Source organism: Lissotriton helveticus, chromosome 7 (assembly GCF_964261635.1).
Source record: "Lissotriton helveticus chromosome 7, aLisHel1.1, whole genome shotgun sequence".
In the NCBI taxonomy this organism is placed as follows: Eukaryota; Metazoa; Chordata; class Amphibia; order Caudata; family Salamandridae; genus Lissotriton; species Lissotriton helveticus.
This window is the reverse complement of record NC_136068.1, coordinates 587311309-587330185: the sequence shown is the minus strand read 5'-3', so window position 1 is coordinate 587330185 and position 18877 is coordinate 587311309. Positions and strand designations below refer to the sequence as shown.

Here is an 18877-nt window from a genome sequence, read left to right as displayed (position 1 = left end):
GTAGCCTGTTTAATGCTTGTTGAGGTAATGGGGGGGTGTCACCACTGGGATGGTGCCAGTGCGCAGGGCCCTCGCTCCAGGTTAAGACCAATTCACTGCATTGGGGGCAAGATGATGGGCATACATGGGAGTGGTGGTACTAGACCCCACCCCCCTGCGGGAGGGGTGGAGATGTTATGCAATGTCACAAAGTAATTCCATCAGCCTATGTATATCTGTAAATTAATGTATAGTATTGAGTGGTGTGTATGTTTAATAAATGTACTCTTACTTTTATAAAGCAAAGTACAGACTGGACAATCAATTATCGAGTGTTATTTTTGCGCACATGCAAATGGCGATTACTAGCCCACACCACCTCCCTTGAGTAAGCCTCAGACTGCTCTACAACGCTACCGTCTGAGAGTCAGGCGCTGCCCTAGGGTGTTTGGTTCCCAGTGAAGGATAAATGTGTCATGTTATTTGTGCAGGCCTCACAGATGCTGCCTCGTTTTCCAACAATTGTATTTATTGATTTTTGCTGGCTGAATTAATGGACTACGGAATAAACAAAGAATTGAGAATACAATACGAGATTCCCTGAAAACGTTATTTGTATGTGACTTTGAAACAGGACAGCATTGAGCTGTTGAAGCATCTATGAGCTGCACACTCCTTTTGCGTACATTGTAGTTTGGATATAAGTGGCCCAGGGGCGGTGGGACCACAGAGAGTAGAGCGTTACAATTTTGATTTACAAAATTTCCCTAATTTCACACCAGTGTGCACTCTTTTTGCTGCCTTCACCTCTACAGATTTGTATCAAAAACAAGTATAGGTAAAGCCAATTGGTCTAACTTTGCCAAGGCATGTTTGTTGCCAGTATTCACATTATCAGTCCTTGCAGAATTGCAGTGCAAGCATTGGTGAAGCCAAAATCAGAAGGCAAGCATCATGGGGGCATCTGGATGCAATGCGTCCGCCATCTTGGAAGTATAGAAAATAACATTTTAGGATAGCCATTTGCCGCTATTGACTTTGGTAATGCTTGCCAACCAATTTTGCAGCACTGGCAAAGTAACAGCAGCAGACACAAAGGGCTTTAGAGATGTGAAGGAGAGAAAGGTGGAGAAGTGTGATATTGTGGCAGTGGAGGCGGGGGATTCAAGGATGACTCCTATTGACTTCTAGAGCAGAAATGCCCTAGAAACATGCAAAAATATTATTTGTTCCCCGTTCAGCAGTAAAATGCTATACTCACCAATCAAAAAGCACAGTGAAATCGAAATGCTCTGCAGGGTGTCAGGGAGGAGGAGTGGTGGAACAAATCCAAGAAAAGGGAGGAAAGCAATTTCGCCAGGAGCAGGTTGTTGAAATAGAGCCTAATCTTTGCTTTAGGCTATGCTGTGTGCTGAGGAGAACTGGGTACACCTTACCACCATGTTGGGTGCTTCTAGAGCCGACTATATTTTGAATTCTAATTTACACCTTTCCATCAGTCACAAAGGGAGATGTGCACTTTGCTCATTTGTTGGACACCACACTTTACCATCAAAATATTTTCCCATTATTACCTTATGCTTTCAAATCTCAGAAAAAAACACTTTCCCATCCCCTACCTTTTCCTCTATGATGGCAATGATGTCACCCACAGTCTCAAAGTCCAGCTCTTCGCAGGTGTATGAATCCATCCGGTCAGAAAGATCGAGATCATCCTTGGGGTCTGCAAGACTGCTGCTGTGGTCTTTGGGATCCTCAGAATCGGGGCCGGTGCCCAAGCAGTCTTTATTAATGGAGTCCATGATCATAGAGATGTCAGTGCTGTCCACCGAAACTCCCAGTGAGTCGGGGTCCTCCATTGAGTCTAAAGGAAGGCAGGCCTCCTGCAAGCCTACTGCAAAAACATAACACTTAGAAAACAGGAAAACAAACACCTGCCACCATCCCACTCACACACCCAAGCTCAGTGCTCACCAGCAAAGCAGGGCAAGGCCAGGGAAGACCCAGCTAGAAGGGGAGGGTTGGGTGGAAGACGCACCTGAGACTGCTGCAGCTGTTGCTGTGGCCACTGCATTTCCTGGAGCTGCCATTGGAGGAACCAAGCCTGGTGTCGGCATTCTGGACATCATGACCATGGGGGCTGAGGACACAGAATCTACCAGGGAGAGCGGAGCTTTACCCGGAGACTCGCTGCTGACAGCAGAGAAGGAAGCTAGAGGCAGGGAGAACTGCGCTGGGGCAGCTTCTAACAGTCGGGAGAGGGTGGGAGCACCTGACAGACAGAGGACAAGAGAGGAGGAAGAAAGCTCAGAAGAAGCAGCAGCAGCAGCCATCCCATCTCACATCCTTTAAGCTTTTTTGCACATCCAGCTGCACAAATGATGAGTGCAGTGGGAATATCACTTTAATCTTTCAGTACACACCCATCTTCAGCACTACACATGGAGTGGTTCCCTCTTCACAATCATCTTTTCCTACTGCTTTGCATAACCACATGTGCAACCTCAGCACAGGCTGCAGAGCTTACCCCTCTGCAAAATCCGGAGTGCGTTGGTTCCTTGCACAACCCCTCGAAATGTGTACTCTGCAAACCGTTAGTGCACCCCATCCTTTGCACAAACCCCCGTGAACCTTGCTAGCACCACAATGCTAGATCGCTACCAGTTGTACAATACTCAATGCCTTCTGTTTCAGCACAACCCTCAGAGTACACCCTCCTTGCCAAAAGGCAGATCTCTGCCCTTCACACAACCTCTGGAGCATAGCTTTCTATACAAGATTTAGCCAACCCTACAGCCTACTTTTGTCTACACAAAGTTCACATCATCTCTAAATAACCCCCATGTCTCTTTTCGCGAGCCTTTAAAGTTCTGCAGTACATGCAAACTTCACTGAGCTAGCTACAAAATGGTCTGCTTAGACATCCTTCTCTGCTGAGACTGCATAATAAATTAGGGAAATTACCAGAGGCAGCAGGTGATGAGCCCTGCACTAATTGAAGATCTGCTCCGTGAAGTAATGGAAGGGTTCCTCCAACCTCCATCAAGGCACCTGACCCACTCATATGACCACTTGACAATGACATCTCGCTCTCACTGGCCTGCAAGGAAAACATGGTTAGAAGTCTGAGGACGGCGGAGAAAACCTGGAAAAGACAGATTTCCAAAAGGATTGGAAATGGTACAGTGACATTAAAGTGATCCAAAGAAAGGACTGGTTTCCAGGACAAGAGAGAAATGCCTCTATAGAAAATGAATGCAGGTGAAGAGAGAAATCAGAGAAAAAACTGGGCATCGGTTCAAATGAGGAATCCAGTGAAATGAAGAGATACCAATTCAAGCAATAAAGTGATACATAGACAAGAGGAATCGCCTGAGAGGGGAGGATACCAGGACAAGTGAGGAATATATCCAGAGGACTGGTTTTGGGACAAGTGATTGATACTTCAGAAGAGGGGCCCATAGGAAGGAGTTCCTAAGATATGAGAGAAAAGAAATCAGGGGCAAGAGGGAAATTCCTTCAGCGAGAAACAGAAACCTGGACAACAGGAAGGTATATCGGGAAAAGAAAAGTATCTAGAGAATGGTGAGAAATTGAGAGGGGATAGAAATCATTCAACAGAACACTGCTCCAAAAGATGAATGCAGAAATAGGGAGAAGAACTAACGACAAGAACGGAGTCAACAGAAAAAGTGGCAAATTCATATAAGTGAGGTTTTACAGAAACAAAAAGGGACTACTTTGGCTGAAAAGGACACCTGGAAAGACACGGAATACAGGCAAACAACAGACACATTCAGTAAGAGAAAAGGGGACTCTGGGACAATGAGAAGGCAAGAAATAAAACCAGTGGGGCGAAACACCAGGAAAAGTAAGGATTTGTACGTAAATGGAGAAAGAAATGTGCAAGGGAGAGCCCTCACAAGTGGACAGAAATAAAATGGTGAAAGAGGAGAACAGCCACAGTGAATGAGAGGACTGACGCTTCTAGAGAAGAAAGATACAGATATTCTGTAGAAGAAGCAGAAGACACAGGACAGACAACAACAGTCATATCAAGAGATTGTCAAGCTGGTGGGAACATAGAGAAGAGTAATAGATTGTGTTCAACTGTGCTAGAAAGGGAGTCACTTATACCAAATGACAATTCTTGAAATCAGATTGAAATTCTTTCAATAGGTTAGAACATAATGTAAGATTTTGATAAGGCATTTGGCTAGACCATGCAACTACCAATTAAGTTTTTGCAGTCTAGAGCCAGGACGGATGATAACTAAAGCTACTTAAAAAGTGTGTTGCACATTTGCAGTGGTTTTTGGTGCATAACACCCTGGGAAATAAACATCACGAACAGAAGAGTACAAAGGCGCATAGGACATGATTTAGAGTTTGGTGGACGAGTTACTCTGTCACACACACTTGACGGATATCAAGTCCATCACATGAAAAGTGCATTATATTCAATAGCACTTGTAATACGGCGGACAAGATATCGATCATTTTTGTGACAGAGTAACCGTCTGCCGAACTCTGCATTAGGCCTAAAGTCGGAAACTAAAGAAACAGTAGGTAAGAATTTTGAGAAATATAATTTCCTAAACAAATAGGAATGCATTCTAACTAATCCTAATGCAGCAGGTACTAAGAGTGAAATATGAATTTATGTGTAACACAGTGAAACCACACTCCAGCTATTACGCCTCCCCTGGACACCAAGCCTGCTAAAAGATGAAGAAATGTGTGGGCGCAAAACAGCTTAACATGAGGAATAACTACAGGAATAGACTGTAGAGAACCAATTCCCACTGCAATTCCCCATTCATAAGGGTACATCACTGAATACCTCGATATTCCAGAATTATGGAATTACCGATACCTGCGGAATCAATAATTCCAGGTAGAGAAATATCAGTGCAGTTAAAATCAACATAGGGTGACAGCCATAGAAGGAAACAGAAAGACTATCTGAACATTCGACACCTAGGAATCTGGAACTGGATAATAAACAAACATGATGGAGAATTGAGTAAGCTGCAACAAAACCAAGGACTTGAAACAAAGGCGGCTAGAAGAGGTCAAGAAATCTGTGAGCAGAGTCAAGACAGACTGTGCATTGGCTTACAGAAAAGAAATTATCAAAATAACTCTAAAATGAATTCTTCTTGCAAGTTCCGTTTTCTACTTCAGACATCACAATCACCGGGAGTTGGAAGAGAAATGATTAACTAGACAACAGGCAGGGATAAAGTTGATGGGATCATGTGGTTTCTTCTCCTATTTGCCTTTTTTGATCTTCTCTTTGCAACAGTCATCTCTCAATCCTCTCTCTTTATGCAATGTTTAACCTTATATCAAGTTTGCCTGGTTATGGCGCTTCTTTTTATTAAATGAACTACTTTGTCTATCTCAATCTTTTTTTTAATGTACTCACTTAATCTTCCATTAACTGAGGCCTCGCAGGTTATAGAACGGTGGAGGGTGCTTCAAAGATGTGATTTACTCCTTTCATATCGTTTTGAACTCGTATCCACCCATGGGCTTGACAGTACTTCCATTTCTGAATAAGTCTGTGCTTTAGCAAGGGCAAAATCTTCATATTGTTATGTTGGTCTTTCATGTATGGCTACTTAGCAATGGATTATAACGCCAAACTTGGTCTCTTGTTTTCTGGAATTCCCTCATGCTCTTCCTTAGGATGGTTTAGTGTTTCTTCAGTCAGGGAAGAAACGCACTGTTCCTTCTCAGGATCTCTTTTGGGCCAGGTCTGATCTGTCAACTTCTTAACCCTGGTGTTATTATGATCATGATTCTTGATCCACTGGGTTCCTTCACATTGGAATTTGGATCCTGCTACCTGCAATCTACTCAATGATTATCAGAGTAAGCTTTCCTGTTCCTTAACCACTTCAGCGCTAATGACAAGGGTAACTCGTCATGGACTTTCCATTGATTTCAATGGAAAGTCAATGGAAGATCATCAGGTGCCTTAGCAGCCAAGTGGTTAAACAGCAGGAATGATACTAGGCATGTATGGCATTTAGTGTCCTCTTCAGGGTAGTATGGATTCTTTCACCTGGAGGCTCCTCCTTGCAGCAGCAATTCCTTAAAATGGAAAGACTTTCCCTGATTCGCAGCACATCGTCTAATTTTAGTCCCCCATGAGCATCCATAAACTCTTCAGATTTAGCCCACCGTTCGGCTTGACTCAGTTCCACTACCTTGCTCAGCACCTCCGCTCTTGAAATCAAATCAGCTCCTTTAGTCTGATAATTTGTCATTTAATATTTTGCCATGGAGTATGTATGAGAAGCACAGTGAGTGGAAAAGGGAGATGAAGCACAATATAAATATGAACATAGAGATGATGACCACAATGCTAAAGACAATGGACTATGTGTCCCGGGGACCAACACAGGCATTGTCTCATGGTGAAGCCCGATCAGCCTACAGAATGTCCAAGTGCTGCACTGGTACTGGACCAGCCATGGTTACACGACCTTGTAGGACATTGCAGCGCTCTTTAGTAGCTAAAACAGCATGTCAGAATGGTGCACCTTTGCTTCAAATGACATCAGAATTGGAGAATTAAACCCTCACAACCACAGTGGGCAAACACATGCAACAAAATGAAACGCCCGAAAAAGAAGATTCTGAAAAGTTTGGAAGGAACTGCTGAATATATAACGAAATAAGAGAAATATTCTAGCAGATCAAGAGGCAGTAAAATCAAGAAAATGTTTGTATCTTCTTGAAAAGGGAAGAGTGGAGGAGGCTAAATGAATGGGCATCAGTTGCCATTCTTCAAGGCAGAATGTAATCATTCCTCAAATTACAACATTTAAAACACTATTGTTAAAGAGTATGCAGAACAGGAAACTGGTGAACAACACCGAAGCTGACTGGATAAGGCACACAAGAGGTGAAAAGGATCAGCGGTACATGGATGAGAGGCAGTAAAACAGCTGAAGAAATACACAGATGGGAGATAACAAATGAAACCAAGCAAAACACACATCAATACCAGAAGCAGACAATAAATATATAGGGAGCATCAGAGGAAAGCACTGCGACAGAGATACATAGGGACATCATAAGTAGATACAGAGAGTGACACACAAATACATATGGGCATAAGAGGTAGACACAGAGGCAGATACTCGCAGACAGAGACATCATAAGAAGACACAGGGACACAGACAGAGTCAGTTAGTAAGACGGACAAAACCATCACAGAAACATGACTAGACAAACAGATAAAGCGACATCAGAAGACAGCACTTAGAAAGACAGATAAATACTGGCATATCACAGAAAGGGTCCATCACTGGAAAGGCATCTGGTGCTGGGTTAGCATGGAACAAAGTCCTTCATTACATAACAAGTGAGACAAACAGCGAGCAGCAAGGGGCATCGGGGAAATGCCGCAAGTAGGCAGAGATACACGGCAATGACAGAAGATTTGGTTCAGGCAAGAACACAGAGCGATGCCCTAGGGAAAGCACAAGATACTGAGGTGTTAGAAAGAGCCTCTGGCATGGGTTGTGTGTCTTTGAGACAGACAAAAGCAGTTAGTACATATACTGAGAAGCCGGCACGCTCCCCAACAGGCTGTTTGTGACACAGGGAGTGTAATCCATACCAGCCGGGGGCTCGAGGGCAACAAACTGCCTTTCTTCAGCAGCTCCGACAGCAACGGGGAAGAGGGTGGAGTCACCTTCTGTGCCATCAGCTTTTTCTGGGGGGAGTCATCAGCAAGTGGGGTGAGGGGGTCCTCCATGGGGGCTGAAGCAAGAGGGACATCAGAAGCCCCAATAAAGGAGGTGAGTGGGGGGCTTTGCAGGGAACCCACACTTACCTAGAAGAAAAAAACAAATAGACAATCAGAGATTAGGCACATCATATTGTAAATATACCAGATTCACAAATGTGTATGTGTATGTATAAGTATACACACACACACATTCTCCCTACCCATCACTGATGACTGATGAAACCATAAATGTTCATATGCATCTCAGCCTAACCTAAGATACTGGTATCAGCATACTAGTTCAAGACAAGCCCCAGCACAACTGAAGAGGTCAGAGGCAGCATATTCGACTAAGAGAACATGGAGTAAAGTAAAAGCCCAGGGCTGGTATCAAAAATAAAACTTAGATATTGGGATCCAATCAGGCCCGGTAGACCTGCGGCACTGTCTCAGCCCAAGAGAATGGTTGCAGAAGTCACACCCAAACTAATGGATGTGAGGCGGCATTCTAAACAGAATATGTGGGCAGATTCCAAACCAAAGGGAGGAGGACGTGTAAATCAAGGACACTGCTAGGAAAGAGAGGATCCTAATCCAGGAGAACAAGGCGGAGGGGTGGAGATTTCAGTCAAGCAACATGGACAGAATGCAGCCTAAAATGTCTTGTAAGACTGGTGCCCTGGAAAATATTTCCACACCTGTCTGGAGCAAAAGACTGGCAGTAGCTACTGTACATTTCTCACTACTAGTGGCTCAGCTTTTAAATTCTTTGTACCCACCCCTGAACTGCCCTCCTCCACAGCCGACTGAGACATCTCCCCAAGGCTGTATTCTCCTCCAGGTGATGTGGATTCTAAAGGGGAGCGTCCCATTGTCACAGTCACTCTCCTTGGCATGTTCTTTATAGCCTGGCGAGCTGAAAGAGAAAAGAGCAAAAGGTTAAAGGATGCCATGAGCATCAAGGCAGGCTTCCTTACAAACCAGGACTGTGCCAACAAGCATTGGCATAGCCAATAGGTCTCGCCTTTAGGACCTTGCACGTGTTTAGCTAGAACTATTGATTTTGCCAATGTTTGTTAAGTAAGCTGTAGAGTATTGCCGCTGCTGTGCAGCATGTTGATAATTTTTAATAGAAAAGTGTTTTCAATATTTTTTGTTATTTTCTATATCACCAAGAAGACATTGTGCACAACAACCTTATTATAAAAACACTTGTCGTAAAATATGTTTTTTATATTTATTGTCCTTGCAATAGTGTTTTTTTTGTGCGTGTTGTAATGCTTTTTTGTTCTATTTTTTTTTGCTATAATGTGGGGACATAATAAATGGGAGTTTGGACTATAGTAACTAGTTAATAAATTCTAATGCGAGCAGCGGACAGACAGTAGGGGAGAATGAATAGATGCCATAATCCATAGGCAAATTGAGGTGGTACTTAGTGATGCTGTGGTGGGGCTGAGGTAGTGTTGCGCTGTTGCGGAGGTGATGCATAGGTGATGCTGAATGATATTTAGGTGGTGTTGAGTGATATTGAGGTGGTGCGGAGTGATGCCGAGTGATGCTGGGATGGTGCTGAGCGATGAGGAGGTGGTGTTGAGTGATGCTGAGATGGTGCTGAGTTATGTTGAGGTGAGGGTGCTGCTTTGGTGCATAGGTAGTGCCTATGCATTTCCCACATCGCTATCCATTTCCAAGCTATATAGTTAGTGCTGTTGTGCCAAACACGATACTTGTGTTTGTATTATGTATAAAGCAATAGAGTAAACCTAAATATAATCTTGGACGTTAAAGCAGCCACTGTGTCCAAAACTGAACCCCAGAAAACAAATTCAATTTCACAAGTAACAATGTAACATGCCCATATGTTTTCATTGTTTTTTGCTTACCATTAAATATTTTAAAATTCAACAAAACTGTATATCAGAAAGGTATCATTTGGAATACTTTAAAAGCTATTTCTGGGCACACTTCTTATGCGACCTGTAAAGAAGATGAATGCAGCCTTGTTTTTAAAGAAAGTTTTCTTGTAAATGAATTTTAAATTGGTAGTCCTTTTGAACTTTAAAAGAATTTAAAGATGTGGCACACCTGTTTTAATAGCACTATATTGAGAATTCAGCCTTTACAGAACGTATGGTAGTTGTAATTCATTTCTCAGAGTCCCTCCCCTTCTTTGCCAAAATCGGTGCCCGGATGGTGTCACATATAGCCTTGGCAAGTAGAAAATCTGTTAGTTTTCTTTTGAAACGTTCCAGATGGAACAGACTAGCCGAAAGATTTGTATGGCTGTAAAGTTTGTTATCCCCTTTACTAGCTGCATTTTTTTGTCACAAAACACAGGATGTGAAACCAGCAACCGAGACGAGAACCCTGGTTCCCATAACTAAAAGTCTACAGCACTAGCAATAAAGGCACATCTGTTTTGTTTCTGTGTAACTTAAAACGTGTATACATTTCCTACGCACTATCACACCGGGAAACAGCATCTTGTAATAACCTGATGTATTTAACTATGGATTGCATAGAAAGAAAGGTTCAAGATCGGCAGCTGCTGTCGTTGCAGTATCCACCCCTCAGAAGGGTCAGAAAGGTGCATTGTTAGTGCCTGTCCCTCATCTTTTACTTTTAACACATGTCACAGCTATGCTTTGCTAAACCAGCAACCATCGGCCGATGCAGTTTAAAACTTAATAACCCAGGAGATGAAGCGCAATGGTAAAGCGTCTGCTGCAGTGATAGTGCCCCAAAAAACAAACACACTTTGAGGGAAGTACTCGTGCTTGATGCATGTTCAATTGCATGAAAGTGTTACACGTTCGGAAATACTCAACCACCGGCTCACAAGAACATGCCTAAATTAAAACCACAGTAATGAAACACAGATGATGCACGGTGTCTGTGTTCATCAAGCCCCCAAACACCCACACGGTTAAGGAAAGTGCTCGTTCTCAATGTCGCACTGCTAAAGGGTCAAATGAAGCACAGCAACCATCAGGCGGGTGCCACATGAACCATGTGAAAGAGCAAAGTCGCATTTAGAATGGAAACAAGCATGGCAAACTAAGTGGCCGGTGCACACAGGAAAGATTAAAACACAGATGATGTACGGTGCCTGTGAAGCGGGTGCCACGCTCATCGTGCCCCTAAAAGGTGTAACTATAACCTATATTTGTGTTGGAGGGAAGTCAAAGTGAAAGTACGGTAAAATCGACTCTTCCCATTTAAGATGATGGAAAAAACAAAGAACATTATCGGCACCCGTCGCAGCAAAGTGTAGAGCTCATAATGTGTAAACATGTACAAGATAAATGAATGCCACTTTGGAAAATTACGCATTCCACTGCAAAAACATGTTTGTACCTGCAAAGGTGGAACTATAACCTATATTTGTGTTGGAGGGAAGAGCTAATAAAAACAAGGAGAAACACGAGAGACGGCCTGCGGCCGTCAAAGTGAAAGTACGGCCGGCGGAGGAGAAATGCGACACGGCGGGCAGGGGAGGGGGCGGAGCGGGGAGAGCGGCATGAGGGTGTGAAGCAGCAGGGGCCTGAGATGCGCCCGCCTTTGATGTGATAATGCGAGGCAAGCAGCTGGTGGCATTGTGCACGCGCTTTCACATGCACTGCAAGAAATCGCCTGGGAATCGCCTGATCTCGGTAAGCTCTGTTTAAGCCGCTATATATCGAGCTCCCGCTCAATGCGCATGCGCATTGAGATAGGTCGCTCGACCTAAAAAGCATTGCTCCATTACTGAGGCAATAACATACTCCACACCAACCAGTGTTTACGCATACCGACAAATCAAAATCTATCCAAATTACAGACGGTCCAAAACAAAACAGACAAAAAATAAGGACCACACTAAGTACAAGCAAACTATATCACCTCCTCCAAGCTGGATGGCTAAGTAGTCAGTATATCAAGGCAGGAGGCTACAAAGGTCTCTGCCGCCTTTGATATGCAACTCAGCACCCCCCCCCCCCCCCCGAGAAGGGAAATGCCACTCCCTGCTACCTGATGTGAACACAAAAAACTAGAATTCCATCATCTTGGTTTTTGGTGGAATTAAGCTCACTGAGTGAGGGTTGCACCCACTTCCCATAGGAAGTGGTCATAAAGGGGGTGAGTCACCCCAGTGGCTACTATATATTTATTTATTTATTTGAACTTGTAATGCGCAACAGCTACCCGCAGTGGGTTTCCCGGCGCCAGGGATAGACACAAGAAGAAAAAGAGAACACAATACAGTACAATGAGCCAGCTAATGCGAAAGGACAGATCTACTGAAAGAGCAGAGTCTTAGTCTTTTCCGAAAGCGAAATAGATCAGTCTCAAATTTCAGGGCGATAGGTAGTGCGTTCCAAGATTTGGGGCCTAGATGGGAGAAGGACCGACCCCCCATCTTTACAAGTTTAAATCTTGGAACAGCAAAATCACCATTTGCAGAAGATCTCAATGTGCGACTGGGTTTGTAAGTTTGGACAAGACTCTGTAGATATTTTGGGGCCGAGCCCTGTTTAATTTTAAAAAGATAACACAGGGCTTTGAATTTGATACAGCTCGGGACCCTAAGCCAATGTAGATCACGAAGAGCCTGTGAGGCCGAAGATCTCCTTGGTAAATTACAAAGAAGTCGGGCCGACAAGTTTTGCACCACCTGAAGTTTGTTGATGGTTGAAGTATCGGCACCGAGATAAAGGACATTTCCATAGTCCAGGCGGGAGATTACTAACGCCTGGACAGCGGTTCTCTGGGTGGCACGGGGCAGCATCCATAAGATTTTCTGAAGCCATCTCAGGGTGGCAAAGCAAACGGAGGCCACCTTAGTGGCCTGCTGCCTCATAGAGAGCTTGTCATCTATAAGAAATCCGAGGTTGCGAACTACAGAGACCGGCTGGGGGGGGGGGCCCATGTCACTAGGCCAGTGCTGAGGGCCCCAAAGATCTTTGTTCTTCCGCAAGATGACGATCTCGGTCTTGTCACCGTTTAACTTGAGGAGATGCCTCTGCATCCACTCAGCGACACGCGACAGTCCGGTCTTCAGGACCGATATACTGTTGCACTCACTGCTGGAAAGGGAGAAAACAATCTGAGTGTCATCGGCGTATGAAAATATTGTCAGCCCAGCGTCCTCCACGATGGTAGCCAGGGGTCTAACATAGATGTTAAATAGTAGGGGGCTGAGTATAGACCCCTGGGGAACGCCAAACACCGATGAACAGGTGACAGATACAACTTTCTTCGAAAAAACCTGGAAAGTGCGCTCACTTAAAAAGGAAGCAATCCAGGCTAGCGCAGGACCATCTACTCCCAGGGACCGGAGAGAGTTCAAGAGAATGGAATGGGACACGGTATCGAACGCAGCACTCAAATCCAGAAGGATGAGTGCAGATGTCTCCCCGCGGTCGATACCGTGCCGGTCACTCCACTTAACACCCCTAAACTGAGTATCGGCGGCGAGACTGGTTTCGGCGTTGAGACTGGTCTTGCGTCTGTCGTCGACTTCGAAGTTATTTTCGGAGTCGAGCACTCCTTTTCTTGGACGCTTTTCGACGACTTTGGCTGGTCGCCGTCCCTCGGCGCCAGGGAGCCCTTCTGTGAGGGTCCGCTGGGCCTGGAAGTCGCTGCGGACGCCGAAGATTTCGGTGTCGGCGCTTTCGGGGTCTTGCCCTCGTTTTTTCGAGAGTCTTGGGCAGACTGTCGAGAGTCTTTCGGGCCTTTTTGGGGCGTCAAGTCTCCTACCTTTTCTGTGGTCTTCTTATTATCGGTCTCTGCGACCGTGTAGCCGATGTCTTCTTCTGCGGCGTAATCCTCCTCGTCGGTCGAGAGCCCCAGGTCTTGAAGGGACGGTGGTTGGCCCTTTCCCTGCATGGTGTGGTTTGCTATTCTTTGCCTCTCTCTCACTCGAAGGGTCTTCGGCGTGAATGCTGAGCAGGCGTTGCAGTCCCTGCTTTCGTGGTCGACCGGCAGGCAGAGGTTACAGACTGGGTGTTGGTCCTTCTGCGCGTACTTGTGGAGGGAGTTGCGGCAGAATTTGAATGGTGTGTTGTCCATGTCTTGCGTTCAGGGGGCCCCCTGATTGCGCATTCTCCTCTGGACGTCGAATTCCGTTGAAATTTTTTCTTTCTTCGTCGTCCTTTCGATGGTGTAGTCTTCCTTCGTCTTCTCAAAGGTTTTTCTTCCAAAAAACTCGAGTTTTGCTTCTCTTCTCTCCTGATCTCTGGAGCCCTCTCGGGAACGATCCAGACCCAATGGCGGAAAAAAGAATCTGAAGATGGCGCCCAAGGGTGGGAGCTTCCGCAGGAAGCATGCCGACGTCACAGGAAGAACACCAAAAGGTGGGACGTCGATGCCCACCTGCACCTGGGCTACGAAAAAAAAAAAAAAAAAAAGACTACGATTCCGGACCCAACCACTAGACCGCGGAATAATGCACAGCATAGTGAATCCAGAAAGATTCACGCTGCAAAACTAGAATTCCACCATCTTGGTTTTTGGTGGAATTAAGCTCACTGAGTGAGGGTTGTACCCACTTCCCATAGGAAGTGGTCATAAAGGGGGTGAGTCACCCTTAAGGTAAGTATCCCAGTGGCTACTACCGGTCACTCCACTTAACACCCCTAAACTGAGTATTTAGGAGGTTCCCCTGAAGCCAGGAACTCTGATTCAACGGATCCAGAAGAAGAGGACAAAGAAGAGCAGCGAGACAATGAAAACTAAAGACTGCTGTGGACTTTGGTGCCAAACCCCACCTGCCTGCACCAGTTTCGCTAATCGTGACCGAGTGACTGGTCCTGCAGCTGAGCAACTACCAAGAACTCCAGTAGACTGCCAGCCCTTCGCAAACTGCCAGCAATCTCCCCTGGAATAGAGAAGCTACTCCCCTGCAGTCTGCAGGCACCGAAGAAGCAGAATCTGGTTTACCTTGTTGCCACTCCCTGGCCAGTCCGATGCGGCAACTCCCCCGGAAGAGGTACCTGTGATCCTGAAGTTCAGATATGTCTCCCCACTGAGTGAGAAGATACCAGGACCGACCGGAGTCACAGCACCAATACCTGGGATACCGGAGCCCCTTACTGCAACTAAGGCCTGTTTAAGGCCAGTCAGGACTCTAACAGCACCAAGACCATGCAGCCGTCGAGGGACATCAGAACCGCAGAGACCCACTTACAGAGTGGCCCAGTTGTCTCGATTTCTGCACCCTCACCAGGGGACACCGACAACCTCACGGACCTAGAATGCACAGAGCCCAGCCGCCTTATCAACTCTGCACCCAAGCACACCAGCCCGGGTACTGACGAACCAGCTGTGACAACTTGCTTCCAGGACCCTTGTGGCCCAAACCCCCTGTTGGGAGCTCCTGGTCTTGTTCCGAAAGTCCCCCGCTGCAGCCTGTTTCTAGGTGGCCCCCCTTCTTTCAACCCGCGTAGCACGCAAAGTCACCGACACGACCAGCACCTCCCGAAGGAGACCTCCAGAAACCAACTGTAAATAACTGTATGCAACATATGCCTTTTTTCCCATAGGAAAGCATAGCTGCATAAAGACGCATTTAAGTGAACTGCTTACTTACCTCTGAAATTCGATATTTAAAAAAGTACTTACTTGATAACAAATTTCTTGGTATCGAAATGTATATACAAATATGATTTATTTTTCTCTAAATTAGCCTCTGATTTATTCTTGACTGTGTGTGTCATTTATAGCCTCTGTGAGTACAAAAAATGATTAGCACTACCCTCTGATAAGCATTAACTGCTAGGTAGCTGGCTTTTTATGTAGTGATGCCAATGTACTGGTACACCATGCAATAGTCCAGACGACCCTTTACAGGCCTTTCTTTAATAATACCAAGTGCTCTATATGTGGTAGTATGGTCGAGCAGCTTAGGCTTATCAGCAGGGAGTGTTAAGCATTTGTTGAACACACACGGTCAATAAATAGTTCACACACTCAAGGAGAAATCCGAGACCAATTAAAACAAATAAAGGAGCTTTTTATATAAATGTAGACACCAAGATCTTTACAATAACTTAAGTACATTCAGAGATATACATCTTAGAAGCAAATAGGAAAATAGTTCAAATAACGCTTTTGAGGCATGAGCCTCAAACAATACAATGTTAACTTATGGGAGGAAAACTCATGTAGCAAAACGGCACTTGCAGTCAGAGTTCAGAGGTGGGACTTTAGGTGTTAGGGGGCCAAGGACAAAGTACCAACAGCAGTTGCACTTTACCTGCCCTGGTATGTCCGGGTGCAGAGGTGCTGGGCAGGATGGTAGCCTCGAGCGCTACACCGACAAGGTCAAGGGTATCTGAAACAAAGAGGCTGCAATGGGGGACTTGGATGCATGTCCGGCCGAACCCAAAGGGGGGGCTCAGGTCATGGGGACCCCTAGGCCAAGGGAACGCAGTCAGAAGTTGTGAAGTTGTGAATCTGGGCTGTGGGACTCGGTGCAGAGGTGCCTGGCTGGCTGGCCACTTGCGTTTGAGACTCTCACGGTTGCCGGTACACCTGTAGAGGGAGGAAAAACAAGACAGCAGGGCCACTCTGGTCATGGGTCTCAAAGGTCCTTAAGTCCCTCATCGTACAGGAAGGCCTCCAAGGCGGTGGTGCTGGACGAAGAACAAGCCTTGGCTGGTGCAAGTGCCCCAGTACTCCGGGTATTTGTGCTGGGGGGGAGGGGCTCCTGGAGGGTCTAGCTTCTCGAAACTAGACAGAGAGACGGGGCTGATCTCCTACAGCCATAAAAACCTCCACCTGACGTGTTCCTTCACCTGTGGGCCCGATGGGCAACAACACTGTGAATCGGACAGATGGAGTCGTGCCTGCAGATGCAGGGGATGCCTCCTCAACCCAAAGGGAGATGCTAGATGGTTGTCGAAGTGCTGGGAAGTCCTCCAAGATTTGGGGAGGATCCACAGCCATAGGACACGTCAGATCTTTGCAATCTACAAGGAGAAAGCAGCAAGGCAGGGTTTGGTGGCAGTTTCTGTGCAGGTGCTTGGTTCTTGCTGTGACATCCCTTCTTTGTCCTTCTTCTGTTCCCAGGTAGTGGAATCTGTTGGTCTGGTGTCGGAGGGAACACCTAAATATTAAATTTAGGGCTATTTAGGGGAGTATATGGTAGTAGTCAATGGGCTACCTACCACTAGGGTGACTACTCCCCATATATGACTACTTCCTTTGGGGAGTGGGCTTAACTGTAACTCAGAAGTCTCGATTTTCACTAAAAACAAAATGGTGAGATCCTTCTCTGGCTGTTACATTCAGGTAGCCTACCTTAGGGTTGTGACTAGCCTATGAGTGAAACACGCGCCCTGAATATCTAATGTCAATGGTGCCAAATGGGCTGCAGGGGGTGGTGTTCCAGAAGTCTGGAGGGAACCTGGGGTTGCATGTCAAAGGCAGCAGAGGCTTTGAAGCCTTTGGCCTTGATATGCTAAATTGCTAAACATCCTGCAGAAGAAGGTAAGAACACCTTCTGCTGAGCAGATATGGTTCCTGGCCTCTGAGAATTTGGGATTTCCCTTGCAGGAGGAGGCCAGATCCCTGTCTGTGGTGGAAGGCTGAAAAACACCAGTCAGTTAACATACCAAAGGCCCCATTGCGCACCTCCAAAACTGCCGCCCGACAGATTACACGTTATTTGTAGTCTGGCGGGCGTGCAGCGTGGTGTTCCCAGGGTGGTACCTCTTTCAAAGGCTGCAGTGCCTTTGAAAAAGGCACGGCAGTGGGAACGACTAACAAGAATTAAGCATTTCATGGACTGAAAAGTCCATGCCGTGCAAGAACTCTTGTGCATACACACAGAAGGGAACATGTTATGCCTCCTTGTGTGCATGCACAAGCTGAGGAGGCACAGAGGGCCCCCTCTGTTTCCTCTCCGCTAGGGTTGACATGGAGTATAAACCTTCATGTCACCGCCAGCAGAGAGGAAACTAGTAATATGCTCAGTCCCAGGAACAGCAGTTACCTAGCGGCATCAGCGGTCCCAGGGCAGTCCGACCGCCCAACTCGTAATGGGGCGGTCAGGATGCCAGTGTGGCGGTGGCTGGACCGCTACCACCACGCCACCCTGGGTCTGGCAGTCCTCACACCACCAGACTTGTAATTTGGCCCCAAGTGACTAGTAGGGTTAGAGGGGGCACCTCTAAGGTGCCCTCTGGGTGCATGTCCTAATAAATCTGATACTGCCATCAGAGCAGATTTATTAAGACGAGTTGTTTGATACCAAACACCATTATTTTCAGTGAACCTATCATGTAGCTGAGTAAATCGTAATGACCAGGGCCCAGTACATGTTCTTACAATGGCTTCCTGAACACTTGCTTGACATCAAATATCACTGGTTTCAGGAATGCCATTATGTCGCTGGGAAACTCGTTTTGGCCAGTGCCCAGTACATATCTTAAGATGGCTTCTCTGTTCACTTGTACTGTCAGTAATGGAACTGGCCGGCACAGGGGCATATCTGCTCATGCAGATATGTCCTCACATGCAATGTGTAATACAGCCTAAGGGTTGTAAGGCCTGCTGTAGGGGTGACTTACAAGTACCACATGCAGTGTTAGAGGACATGGCACCCAGGGATGTTTGACATGTCATGTTTTCATTGTTGTCTGCACCAAGACAGGCAGCCTGCAATGGCAGTCTTGCTTGTACTTGGTGAGGGGTCCCTTAGGGTATCACAATTTGTGCTGCAGCCCTTAGGGACCATCTTTAGTACCTCAGGCCTAGGTACCAGGGTAATTTTAACTTCATTTGTATAGCACTTACTACCCCTGACGAGGCATCGAAGCACCTTTTCGATGAGTAGCACGCTACTCTGGAACCCATAAAGGATTAGTGTTGAATTAGTATAGTGAAATATGAAAGTAATTTGAGTGGTTGATAGGTTAGTCAGGTATTTGGATTCAGAATAACCCATAAGGATTAGTGGTACCATTTACTAGGCACTTACTGAGGGTGCTAACGGTTTTGCCGATTGGGGAACAACTGCACAGTTTTGGGAAAGAGCTCTAGCACTGTCAATTTATCCTGCAGCTTTTGCACCTGTTCTTTTTCAGCTTTATTTCTCCTTATTGAAAAGCTAAGAGTCTCACCCCTGACCCCGGCCTTAAACGTATCCCACACTATCATAAG

At 46.0% G+C, this 18877-nt stretch overlaps 1 protein-coding gene across 10 annotated transcripts in view; it reads right to left on the bottom strand.

Annotated features, from left to right (window-relative positions):
• The window catches only part of BRD8 (bromodomain containing 8), a 791877-nt gene that overhangs the window by 615641 nt on the left and 157359 nt on the right, over positions 1–18877 (bottom strand). For 6 of the 10 annotated variants that reach the window (XM_078652722.1, XM_078652724.1, XM_078652729.1 and 3 more), the window contains exons 8-12: positions 8509–8645; positions 7619–7834; positions 2944–3079; positions 2018–2251; positions 1599–1873 (exon numbers count right to left, since the gene is read on the bottom strand). In XM_078652722.1, coding sequence (XP_078508848.1) covers positions 1599–1873; positions 2018–2251; positions 2944–3079; positions 7619–7834; positions 8509–8645 — 998 coding nt within the window. The remainder of the gene's footprint in view (positions 1–1598; positions 1874–2017; positions 2252–2943; positions 3080–7618; positions 7835–8508; positions 8646–18877) is intronic. The other 4 variants (XM_078652723.1, XM_078652731.1, XM_078652725.1 and 1 more) reach the window with 3 other exon arrangements.